This window comes from Psammomys obesus, unplaced genomic scaffold (assembly GCF_907164565.1).
Source record: "Psammomys obesus unplaced genomic scaffold, mPsaObe1.curated_primary_1811, whole genome shotgun sequence".
Taxonomy (NCBI): domain Eukaryota; kingdom Metazoa; phylum Chordata; class Mammalia; order Rodentia; family Muridae; genus Psammomys; species Psammomys obesus.
In genome coordinates this window covers 22,584,304-22,596,356 of record NW_026596064.1, presented here as the reverse complement: position 1 = coordinate 22,596,356, position 12,053 = coordinate 22,584,304, and the positions used below count along the sequence as shown (strand labels likewise).

At 37.8% G+C, this 12,053-nt stretch overlaps 1 protein-coding gene across 4 annotated transcripts in view; it reads right to left on the bottom strand.

Moving 5' to 3' along the window:
• The window catches only part of Spice1 (spindle and centriole associated protein 1), a 42,151-nt gene that overhangs the window by 28,175 nt on the left and 1,923 nt on the right, over nucleotides 1-12,053 (bottom strand). For 3 of the 4 annotated variants that reach the window (XM_055625143.1, XM_055625141.1, XM_055625144.1), the window contains exons 2-4: nucleotides 6,139-6,234; nucleotides 5,511-5,558; nucleotides 3,734-3,877 (exon numbers count right to left, since the gene is read on the bottom strand). In XM_055625143.1, coding sequence (XP_055481118.1) covers nucleotides 3,734-3,877; nucleotides 5,511-5,558; nucleotides 6,139-6,234 — 288 coding nt within the window. Of the gene's footprint in view, nucleotides 1-3,733; nucleotides 3,878-5,510; nucleotides 5,559-6,138; nucleotides 6,235-7,807; nucleotides 7,912-12,053 lie in introns of all 4 variants that reach the window. The other variant, XM_055625142.1, reaches the window with a different exon arrangement.

The window sequence follows — 12,053 nt, the reverse complement described above, 5'->3', positions numbered from 1 at the left end:
AGTAAACAAACTCCAACCACTTAAAACTTGGTTTCCTGCTGTGCTTTACTTGAGATCTGATTATAACTGACACCGGGCATCAATGTGGTTATTAATTAATAAGATCATTCCTCTATTTTCTGCTTCTGTCAGTTCCATGACTTTATTTTAACAGAGGATTATGCCTTTAAAACAAAAGGTAGTAAACACTTCAAATTGCCACTAGGAAATACACAGTGTGATTTTCTAGCATGGTGATAACCATACTATGCCTCTGTATCATGGATATGCCTATGGTCCTATCACATCCCTTAAATACAGACGCCATAAACACAGAAAAACTTAGTAACTGAAACAAAACATGCACATACTCTTTGACTCTTACTTTTTCTTTTCTTTTTCCCCCCAATACTTGAGAGTAAGCCTTCAAGCATCCTAGGTAAGTAAGCTAAAACCCCAGTTCTTGACTTTGTACTTTTTTTAATAATTCATTCAACAAATAAGCCTGTACCCCAAAACATAATAAAACTGTTTTCTTCATTATTTAAAGTGACAAGGTAAGAAGCAATTTGTGAGTGACACACACTACTACTTATCCCCAATACTGTCATTTAACTGCACAACTTCTAAGTTTCTTTTGTTGTTGTTTTAAGACAAGGTTCCTCTGTGAAGCTCTAGCTATCCTGGAACTTGCTTTGTAGACCAGGCTGGCTTCAGACTCACAGAGATCCATCTGCCTCTGCCTCCCCATTGCTAAGTGCTGGGATTAAGCCCAACTTAATCCTACATTTTAGTAAAGGATGCAGCCAGATTTCTCACCCCTCTTTGAATATGGGAACTGCCAAGCAATAATGTTCTGAGGAACAAGACATGATGCCAAAATCTCTGGCTGGCATAAAAGGAGTAGCAGACACTGTCTATTTCTACTTGCTATTGACTTTCACACAACTGAAGGAAGTTGTAATGGCTATCCTATACTCAGAGACAGAAGTCACACTCTGAAGAACTGCAGGGTCCTCTACCAGCCAGCTACCTCTGAGCTCTTCCATTAGAGAACCAAATCTGTGTTATGTTTAAATTACTATATTTTAAGTTCCTTTCTTCCCAGAACCTTAAGCTGCATTCTAATACACAACATAAGTGTCCAAAACTAAAACAATCAATAATAAATTATGGCAAATCTATACCAAACCAACATTAAAAAAAAGGTAAATTTATTTCTAAGTATTGATTTCCAAGATACACTGGCATGTCAACAGAATCTACTCAACCCTACATGAGTGTCAGCAGGGTGAAAAACTATATGCCAGCAAAGCTTGGAGTGTTATTACAATACAAACTATATCATCTTATGAACAAAATTTCTATTTTTCATGAAATATCTTCCAAGTCCATGCAACTAAAAGCTTAGGAAATATAACTTGTAATGGACATAATGTATAGCAGATCAGCATGGCTATGGCTACAGTAATAACTGACAAAGGCAGAAAGTGGAGGGATAGTCTTGCTAATCATGTTGACACTGGGCAGTAATTACAATCAGGTTTCAAGCGAAGCTGTTGCTTTTCCCTCTTCTGCTAAGTCTCTGTCACATTTCTTGGAGCAGATTGTTTATGTGGCCAAACATCGCTGTACTAGCCTTACGAAGTAAGATATGTTGTTAAACAAAAACATCTAAATCTCATCAAAAGCTGCGGTTCTGAAGCCCTGCAGAACATGAGAACACTATGGGAAACTGAGGACACTGGCTGCCCTCTTTAGGAGCATCTGAGTCATGGTGAAGTCTCAGGTGCAGTAAGGACTGAGAAGCAGTACACTACAGATGCAGGAAGTGGCACACTGGGACCCTTTGCCTGTCCTCTCACTAGTCTTCTCTTTGCTCTGCTCTACCACATTTATCACCTGGGTGAAAAGCTAGGAGGGGTGAAGAGACATAATGGTTATCATGAATTAACATTGTTTATGGCTCATGGAACCAGGCTGGAATCCCAGCACCCAATTGGCTTTATAGGATCCAATGCCCTCTTCTGACCTCAACTGGCACCAGACATACATACATATATACATACACACACATACATACATGTAGGCAAACAACAACACACAAAAAATGAAAATTAAAAAATCTTCAAAAAATAAGAGGAAAAGAAAATTAGAACTAGAGAAAAACCAAACCCCCAAGTCCAACATCTCCCAAAGAGGTTTTCTAGGTCAGATTTATGGTTTTAGGCCATTAGATGATAACTAACACATTCGCATGAGTGGTCCAAGGCCACAAGATGAAAAGTCAAATTCTCTGAATCCACTGTTCCTTTCTCAGGTTATGTAAACATTTATTTGGGAGCTACAGTTCTTCCTGACGCATAAGATTCCTCTAAGAACTCATTTCCCAACAGGCCACCTGTAACTTAAAGCCACCATGAAAGTCCATGTAGACAGCAAGCACCACAAGCTTAGCCTGAGCAAGGAGCCACATACACAGCACATTCCTTTACTGTGACTTCAGCTCAAATAAAAAAGGTTGCTCTGCTATAGTTCCTTCTTGCTTGATCACTGTTCACCCTACATATCTGATTACTTCTTCAAACATGCAAGCAGGCAAAAGGTTAAACCAGAGATTAATGGCTTAAGACCTAGATCAACAGGCACACAAACACAAAATGATTTGATTTCATTTCATTTTTGCCAAGTAATTCTACTATACTGCTGAACTGAGACAGAATTACAGCAGTTTACAGATACACAGAACTAATCATTTGCCAAAGGCTGTTGTTAATCTCTTTAAAAGCATTATGCCAGGGCTGGAGAGATGGCTCAGTGGCTAAGAAAGAATACTGGCTGCTCTTACAGAGGACCCAAGTTCAATTTCCAGCACCTACATAGCAGCTCACAACTGTCTGTAACTCCAGTTTTAGGAGATCTGACACTTTCTTCTGGCATGCACAGACATACATGAAGGTAAAACATCATACACTTAAAATTAAAAAACAAGTATTATGCCATTAAAATCTCCTAACAACATGGCCAAAATTTTTAAGGATAAAAAGTCAAACTAATTTAAAGCCATTTGCTTTACAAAATTTGTAGAAAATTGAATAGAACTAAAAAAATACTATATTAGGTTAGGCAACGGAGACCTAGACAGATGGGAACTGATGTATGCTCTCATGTGTGAATCCTGGCTTCTAATTGTTAAGTATGCGGTTTAGGTGGAAGTAAGTGTGTACAGAGGCCAGAGAGGTTTCTTATAGAACCATGAAACTAGAGGAAAGGTGGGATGAATACATGTGATATGAAGTGAATGGGGAATGCTAGAGATAGACAACTCAGTAAGACAGGATGAAGGGTGGGGGAAGAGGGGACAGGGTAGGAGACAACCATCCCCGACAAGTGTTATGACAATCGCAGAAGAACATGCTGCTCTGTAAGCTAATTTTGAAAGGAAGAAAGAGAAAAAGGAAAAAAGAAAATTCCAGGCCAAGGAGTTATATAATCTAAGGCTACAGAGCTAATGAGTTGTGGAAGGAACTTTTCAAGCAGCAAACCAGACTCTACCCCTCATCCTGCTGCTCCCTGAACTAGACTCCACCCCTCATTCTGTTGCTCCCTGCACTAGCTCCACTCATCATCCTGCTACTCTCTTGCAGAGCCCCTACACAGCTCACTATATAAGGCTGCAGTAAATAATAGAGTCTCACCAGTGAAACCAAACCAATGGAAAAAGAGCTCTAAAGGCAATGAATTTTTGCACTACCTCCTTCATGATAGATAATTTTCTTTTTTCAAGACTTGAATTTTCTGGTTTCTGTTTCTTCCATTTTCTCTTCAAAGCTTTTTCTTGAAGTTCCCAGTGCACCAATGCTCTATTCTTTGACTTGTGTATCTCGTGACGGCGTGCCTACACAGAAGGAAAAACTGTAAAGAAATGTCTTCAGTAACAAAGAAGTTACATGTTCCTATATAAGACACTTAAACTAGTTCACCACATCTTGTCTCTCTCTGCTTTCACATGTGTGTGCATGAGTGTGTTCATGCATGTACATCCATAGCTAACACTTTAATAGTCTTCTAAGTTTTCAAAAATGATCTAAAAGAGAAATAACTGTAACTTAGAGGTCTATCACAAAAATAAACTCTACTTCATTTGTACAGACTACCAAAACCTCTAGTGTCCTTCAATTCACAGGTTAAAACTTATAGCTCTGAAGTAGCTTCGCATGAAAGTGAGCTCATAGCTGATACAGCTATCCATGGAGGAGAGTTCCTGAGGCAGAAGAAACAGGAGCCAGAGCTCCTGAAGAGTTGGAAGGAAAGAGTCCACTGGAGCGACTGAGGAGTAAAAACAGACACTCCACCTTCATAGGTACTCAAGTGCTCAGAATTGTAAATATGAACAAAACTGGGGCCATCTAATGAAGTTTTAATCATGTAAACTACCAAAAAGACTGGCAATCAAGAATTGTGAACATGCAAATCAGAAACACAATGAGCCAGTACTTTATATTATATCCAACAGGAGAAATAGAATCTAAAGGTGACAATAGTTGCATGAACTGGAAACCCCACGTGTGCTGGTGGAATTTACATCACATGAGCACTTTGGAAAACAGTTTGGCAGTTTTCATAGATTCCAATATGAAGATACATGCCCTAGCCAGTCTAGTCTAGATATACACAACTGACTGTGTGTGTTCACACAGAGACCTGTATAAGAACGTCCACAGTGGTATTATTCGTAACAGACAACAAGAAGAAATAAACCAGATGTACAACTGACAACCAGATAAATCAAATCTGGAATCTCCATTCAATGGCACATTATTTCACAACACTAAGGAATAAAGTAGATACATACGCTATACCGTCGATGAATCTGTAAAACACGCTAGAAAAAGAGGCTCCAAGTAACATACCACATACTGCATTATATTTCTAAGAGAAGTCAAGGCTAGACAAATCCAGAGACAGAAAGTAAATTAGTCACTGCCACGGATGGACAGGCTAGCCAGGACTACACAGCACATACCTGTCTTGAAAATATAACAACGATAGTAAGAAATGCTAAAGATACATCTAGACAGAAAAGACAGAGATCTATAAGTCAATTCTAGGTAAGTGCTGCAACTGTAAGCCAAAACTGTTGAGCAAAATTCTAACAGTGGCTGGTTAAGTCTTGTTAAAATCAGAAATTCCTTAAGATATGCTTTTAGGTTTTATACAGCAGTGAACAAGATTAAATAAAATTAGACAACTTCCAGGGCTGGAGAGATGGCTCTAAGGTTAAGAGCACTGGCTGCTCTTCTAGAGTTCCTGAGTTCAATTCCCAGCAACCACACTGTGGCTCACAACCATCTATAATGAGATCTGGTGCCCTCTCCTGGCCTGCAGGTGTGCATATATATAAATATAAAACTATAAATAATAAATTACCCAACTTCTAAGAACTGATAATGGTTTCTGTTCTAAAGATTAGAAACCAGACACCAAGTAAAATATAAAATCCAGGACATAACTTTCAGTGTTAAACTTACCAGATCTTCAGGAGTTGCCCGGTGAACTGTTAGATCATTCACAGTATTCTTTAAAAAGAAAAAGAAAAAAAAAGGCATGAGCTTTCAAATTATCCTTATGAATTATTAACAGTTACTGAGTTTTAGTAGCTGAAAACTAATTCAAAATGAAAGAAAAAAAATCTTTTTTTTTTTTTAAGGAACCAACACTATCAATATAATGTTAAAACAGATTACTCTTAAGTATCTTCTAGAAAACAGACTATTTTTAGGTGTTATACAGGAAATAAATTACTCTATTATTATAAAACAGGGTAGCAAATATTATAAGTAAACTTAACTGAAGCTATTGTTTTCAGATACTAGGATTCCATGAGGCAATTGTAAAGTGTTTTAACAAAGAAAGTGTGGTCACTACAGTGAGCTGCAAAAGGACCTTTTTTTGAGGACATGATTTCTCACTAAAACTCTAATTCTTGGAAGGAAATAGAAGCTATTTCCCTTACTATGTGTCCTCTAGGATGGGGAGGATGAACATCCTGCCATTCCCTCCAAGACCAAAACTTGCCCGGAAACTCACCTGACCGTGTTAGCGACTGATCAGAACACCCACTCTCCAGAGCATGTTGCCTACAACCCTGATACTTACATCCCATTCTTGCCTCACTGCAGCTTTCTTCTTTACTTTCAGAGTTTTTCTTCCACCTCCCCGGGGACCAAAGCGATTCACTCTGATCAATGACATCTAGGAATATTAACATTTTTTAATAAAGGCAAAGAAATAATTTTGCATCATGGGAAGGGGGCATCTAGGACAAGTAAAATCACTCTCAAAATATCAGAATTTAATCATGATGAAAGGAATAGGCTATCTAAACATTTGATTTTCTCACTTTACAAAATTAATATAGAATGAAACCAATAACCATGATAAAAAGATTTTAAATGACAAAACCTTTTGCTTAATAAAGAACTTTATAAATATAGAAATTATGACCTAAAATAGAAGACTAAAATGGTTATATCTTTGTCAACAGATACAAAGTTCACAATTAGTGGAGCAAAGGCCAGAGCTGGGTAATGTGAGGAAGGCAGTGCAGTTCTAAGCATGCTAACACATCCCTGCCAGGCACATCTGTGCTCACCACAGAGGGGTACAGACTTTAGAGAACCTTAAGGTCTGATTCCACCTCTAGTAAATCTTCACACAGCACTGAATAGAGCTGATTTTGTAAATTACCAGCATTTGCTGGCAATCAAAATCGCCATGTGGGACTAAACATCATAAAAAGTTAGGCCAGGCCCACAGTCCACAGTCCTTGAAAATCAAGGTTTTTACAATCCATAGGTATCACTGCAAAAACAAAACAAAAATACACGTGACTTCTACTTCAGAAGATCTTTACCTACTGTGGCAATTCAATATGAAAGTATCACTTACATTCTAAGAGACTCAAACTTTTGTTGGGCCTCACAGCCAAAGTTAGCCAAAGTTAATTAATACACCCTGAAGTCACTTAAAAAAATTTTTTTTAAGATTTACTTATTTATTAGGCACACAGTGTTCTACCTGAATGTATGCCTGTACTCTAGAAGAGGGCACCAGATCTCATTATAGATGGTTGTGAGCCACCATATGGTTGCTGGAAATTGAACTTAAGACCTTTCGAAGAGCAACCGGTGCTCTTAACCTCTGAGCCATCTCTCTAGACCCAAAGATTTCTTTATTATATGTACTCATCCTGTTTGTTTAATCTGCCTGTAAGAGAACAATGTAACAATAAGCCTATTTGTATTGAATTTCCTATGTAATCAACTTTTGCAACCTAAACTAATGTGCCCTTTTATGCCCCTGGCCCAAAACAATGCATGTGTATCTTTTGCTGAAAGCAACTAATATAGAGATTGAAAACAACCTTCTAAAATGAATAACCACTTTTGAATGTTGGCTAATAAACAATGGTGTTCATAGTAGTTTGTTGTGTGGGTCAGTGAAGATCACTTAGAGCCAGTTACTTAATCTGTTATAAAATCTTTTAAAGATTTCTGTTAAGATATCTTTCTTTCCCCCACTCTTTCCCACGTGATACCTTCTGTGCTGTTCAGTAAATACAGAGCAAAACCCTTTGTTAGAGACAGACAGAGACAAGCACACAAAACACACAGACACACACACAAACACAGATACTTTCATACACAGACATACAAACGCTGGGACAGATTGACAAGACAGCCTTTAGGCAAGCAGATTCAGACTCACACAACAGAGGACAGAAGACACAGGGAGTATGAAGTAGAGCACTAAAATTTTTACTCACTCTTGGTTAAATGACTGCCAAGGGGAAATGCTTTTCTTTCCTTAAAGTGTTAATGCATTATTGGTGACTCAAAGTCAATCACTAATGCATATAATCCGCACAACCTACCAAAATAATTACAGAACTTTCAGGCCAACCTTCATATTCCCTACTAGCCTACAGTGCCGTAAGTCACAGCTCCTACACCATCTGTCTTCCCAATGGAGATTAAACACAGAGCCTTGCACAAACTAGGCAAGTTTCTACCCTTAAGCGACCCTTCCCCTTTCAGTAAGTACTTTAACAAAATAATCTACTGGAATAAAGATTCCTAAACTTCAGTGTTTCTCTAAAACAATCTTCCTCACTCTCTATATTGTCTTTCTCTTATGACATTTTACTCTTTAAACATGTTGTCTAATTTCAGAGTTTACAATCCAAAGGAGGTAAGTCGCAAAAGGTTAGAAAATGACAAGTTATTTTGTTTTTTCCTGTGATACTGAGCTTAGATTGATGGCCAGGTGTAAAATATGCCAGGCAAGTTCCCTCACACTGAGCTCTACGCCCAGACAAACAAATAAGACTTGTTCTCCCATGCTGAGGCCATTTTTCTTTACCTATTTTAAGTTTTGTTAAATATACATATATATATAAAGAGTTTCATAATATTTTCATACATGTACATAATGTACTTTGATTATATCACTCCCCAATTGCCTTCTCTTCTCCCCGCCCCAAGCTGGTCCCATGCCTCTTTACAAATAATCAAGTATCTCCCTTTCCAGTTCACATCTTTTCCCAAAAGCTAGAGAAAACATGTAATACTTATCTCTCTGAGTCTGGCTTTCCTCCCATTTAGCATAATTTCGAGTTCTATTTTCTTGCACATATGGTTTCATTCTTTTTGTGGTTGAATAATACTCCCTTGCAAATACATATTACATTTTCTTTATCCAGTTATCTGTTGATGGCCATCTACACTGAATTCATAACTTGACTATTGAGAACACTGTCACAAACCTGGATGCACAGGTATGCCTATGGCACCCTTAGACTCCTTTGAGTATATACCCAGGAGCAGTACATGCACCATGGTTCTTTCTTTTTAGTTTTGAAGAACCTCCACACTGGCTGTACTAATTACATTCCCTACAACAACATACAGGGGCTCCTCTTCAGCTCCCAATATTCACACCAATATCTGTTGTTTTCTTGGTGACAATACTCATTCTGGTGAGATAGAATGTAGCTTTGATTTGCATTTCGCTCATGGCTGAAGATGTTGAACATGTTTTTTAAAGAGAACTATTTGTGTGTGTGAGACAGAGAGAGAGACAGAGACTGTATGTATGTATGGGTGCCCCCGGGAGTCAGAAGATGGTGTCAGAACCGGAGTTATGGGTGGGCATGAACCACCCAATATGCATACTAGGAACCAAACTCCTTCCTCTAGAAGAGCAGTGCATGCTCTTAACGACTGAGCCATCTCTGTCCAGGAACTGAACGTTTTTCTCATATATTTATCAGTCTCATATATTTATTGTACTTGTTTTGAAAACTGTCTATTCACTTCATTTGCCCACTAATTAGTAAATGTTTTCTTTTGGTGTTTAGTTTTGTGGAGTTCTATATTCTGGATATAATGCCTGTCAAACAACTGAAATATATTAGAGAAATAAGGCTTTTCCCCATACTGGTGGCTGTTTCTTTACTCCTTGAGTTCCAAATGTGTAGCTTCTTAATAGGGTATACTATCATTTGTCAATTCTTTTCTTACGTTGATTTACTTATCTCTGGAGACAAATAAGGAGCACAAGCACAGTCCATGTATGAGGGCCATAGAATAAGGAGTTGGTTTCCTCCTTCCACCATAGGGATGTTAGGTTGGGTTGCCACTGGGCCATGGGCCATCTCATTAGCCCACACTTGTTAACAGTCTCGTGCAGAATGTCTTTGCCTGTGCCATTATCTTGACATGTTTCCCTGGTTTCCTCTAAGAGGGTCATGTCTTTCATTAAGGTCTCTGATCAATTTGAATAGAAGTTTTACTAAGTGGGGAAAGGGATATGGTTTCAGTTTCTGTGTATGAACACAATCTTCTCAGCACCATCTGTCACCAACAATTAAGTTTTACAATGGTGATGACAATAACAGCTGTAGTGAGGTAATGAGGCATCAGCAGAGCCTGTCTGAGCACTTACTATCCACTAGACTGTTCTAAGCTATTTGCACATGCTAGTTTAATATAAGAGCTCCATGAAGTGGTTACTACTTTGACTCAATAAAATATATATATATATATAGATGAGAAAATTAAGGTGCAAAGAGTTAGCCAACTTTGAAGTTCAGCTGTAGTAGAAACAGCCAGCATTTAACAGGACACGGAACATGGAAAAGTGGTTTACATAAAATGAACCACTGCATTTACGTTCCAAAAAGGGTGCCCAACAATGCAATTCAAAAAGGACTGTTTTCAATATTCCTATGAGAAGCTCAGCCTCCTACTTCACACAGGGCATAAAAATTAGCTTAATATTAAGTCATATATTAAAATGTTAGAGCTAAAACTATACAACTCTCAGAAGACAACATGAATACAAATTGCTGTGAACCTTAGGTCAAGGAACAGTTTCTGGAGTATAAAGCCAAAAGCACAAGAAACCAAGATGTGGGGAGGACAGTGCAGTTCATCAAATTTTTTAAACATTGTACTCAAAGGTATAATCAAAAACTGAAAAGATAACTAACGCAGCGGCAAAAGATATCTGCAAATCATTTACCTTGTATCTAGAATATATAAAGAAATCTCATAACTGGACTATTCAAACAACCAAATTTAAAAATGGATATAGATCTTGAATAAATATCTCCAAATAAGATATTGCAGATGGTCAATTAGCACACAAAAAGATGGTCAATACAGGGGCTGGGAGATGGCTCTGTGGTTAAGAACCCTTGTTGGTCTTCCTGAGAACCTGAGTTCAATTCCCACCACCTACGTGGTGGTTCACAACCACCTGTAACTCCAGATCTGACACCCTCTTCTGACCACAAAAAGCAAGAGGCAGCACATGGTGCACATACATCCATACAGGCAAAACACTCAGACACATAAGATAGACATAAAATAAGATTTAAAAAAAAAAGGAAAACAATGAAATGACAGCCAGAACTCTAGGGTGGCTTTAATTAAAAAAATACACACACACACAAGTATTGACAAGTATATGGAGAAAATGGAATTTTCATGTATTTGTTGATTGGAATGTAAACTTACATAGGCACTTTGGAAGACCAATGGGAAGTTACTCAAAAATTTAAACACCATTACCATGTGACCCAGCAATTTTCCTACACAAACACTCAGGAGGAATAAAAACATTAGTCCATAAGAAACCTTGTAAGTGAATGTCCACAATATTACAGCTAATAGACAAAAGTGGAAACATCTCAAAATGCCCATTAACTGATGACTTATAAATATATGATATACATATACAATGGGATGTTATTTGGCAATAAGGTATGAAGTATTGACCTATGCTACAATGTGGATGAAGCTGGAATATATTAACTATGAGAAGGCTAAGTGCAAAAGCCAGTATCACATGATACCTTTTAACCTAAGTTAACAGTAGGCATATACACAGAACATAAAGTAAGCTAGTGGTTGCCTGGGGAGAGAGGAGTACGGTTTGTTTTTCTCCTGGGGAGGAGAGTTGAAAATGTTCTGGAATTAGCTAATGATGTTTGTACAACTGTGAATGTACTTAATGTATTTAATAGATGGATTTTTATGGTACATGAGTTATATCTCAAAGCTGCTGATTTTTTAAGTATGGAAAATACAATATGTTCAAAGAAAGGAAGCCTAATATATTGTAAACACTCACTTAGATCTACAATATACTACACAGAAACACAAAGTTGCAGTAACTCTCTGGACAAATTACATATCCCTAAAAATTATATTAAGAAAATTTAATAACAGAAAAAAGTTAAACACGGGGCTGAGAAGTTAGCTCAGTAGGTGAATTTCTTGCCTTAAAGCCACAGGACCTGAGCTCTGATCCACAGTACCCAGGCAAACACCAGGAAGGCGTGACAACCATGTAATCTCGGGCTCAGGAGGACAGATAGGCAATCCCCAAACTGGCTAGCTGCATTAGCCAAATCAGCAAGTTCTAGATTCAAGGGAGAGACTGTAACATGTAAGATAGAAAAAAAAAAAAAAAGCCACAAAGACACCAGATATCAACCTCTGACA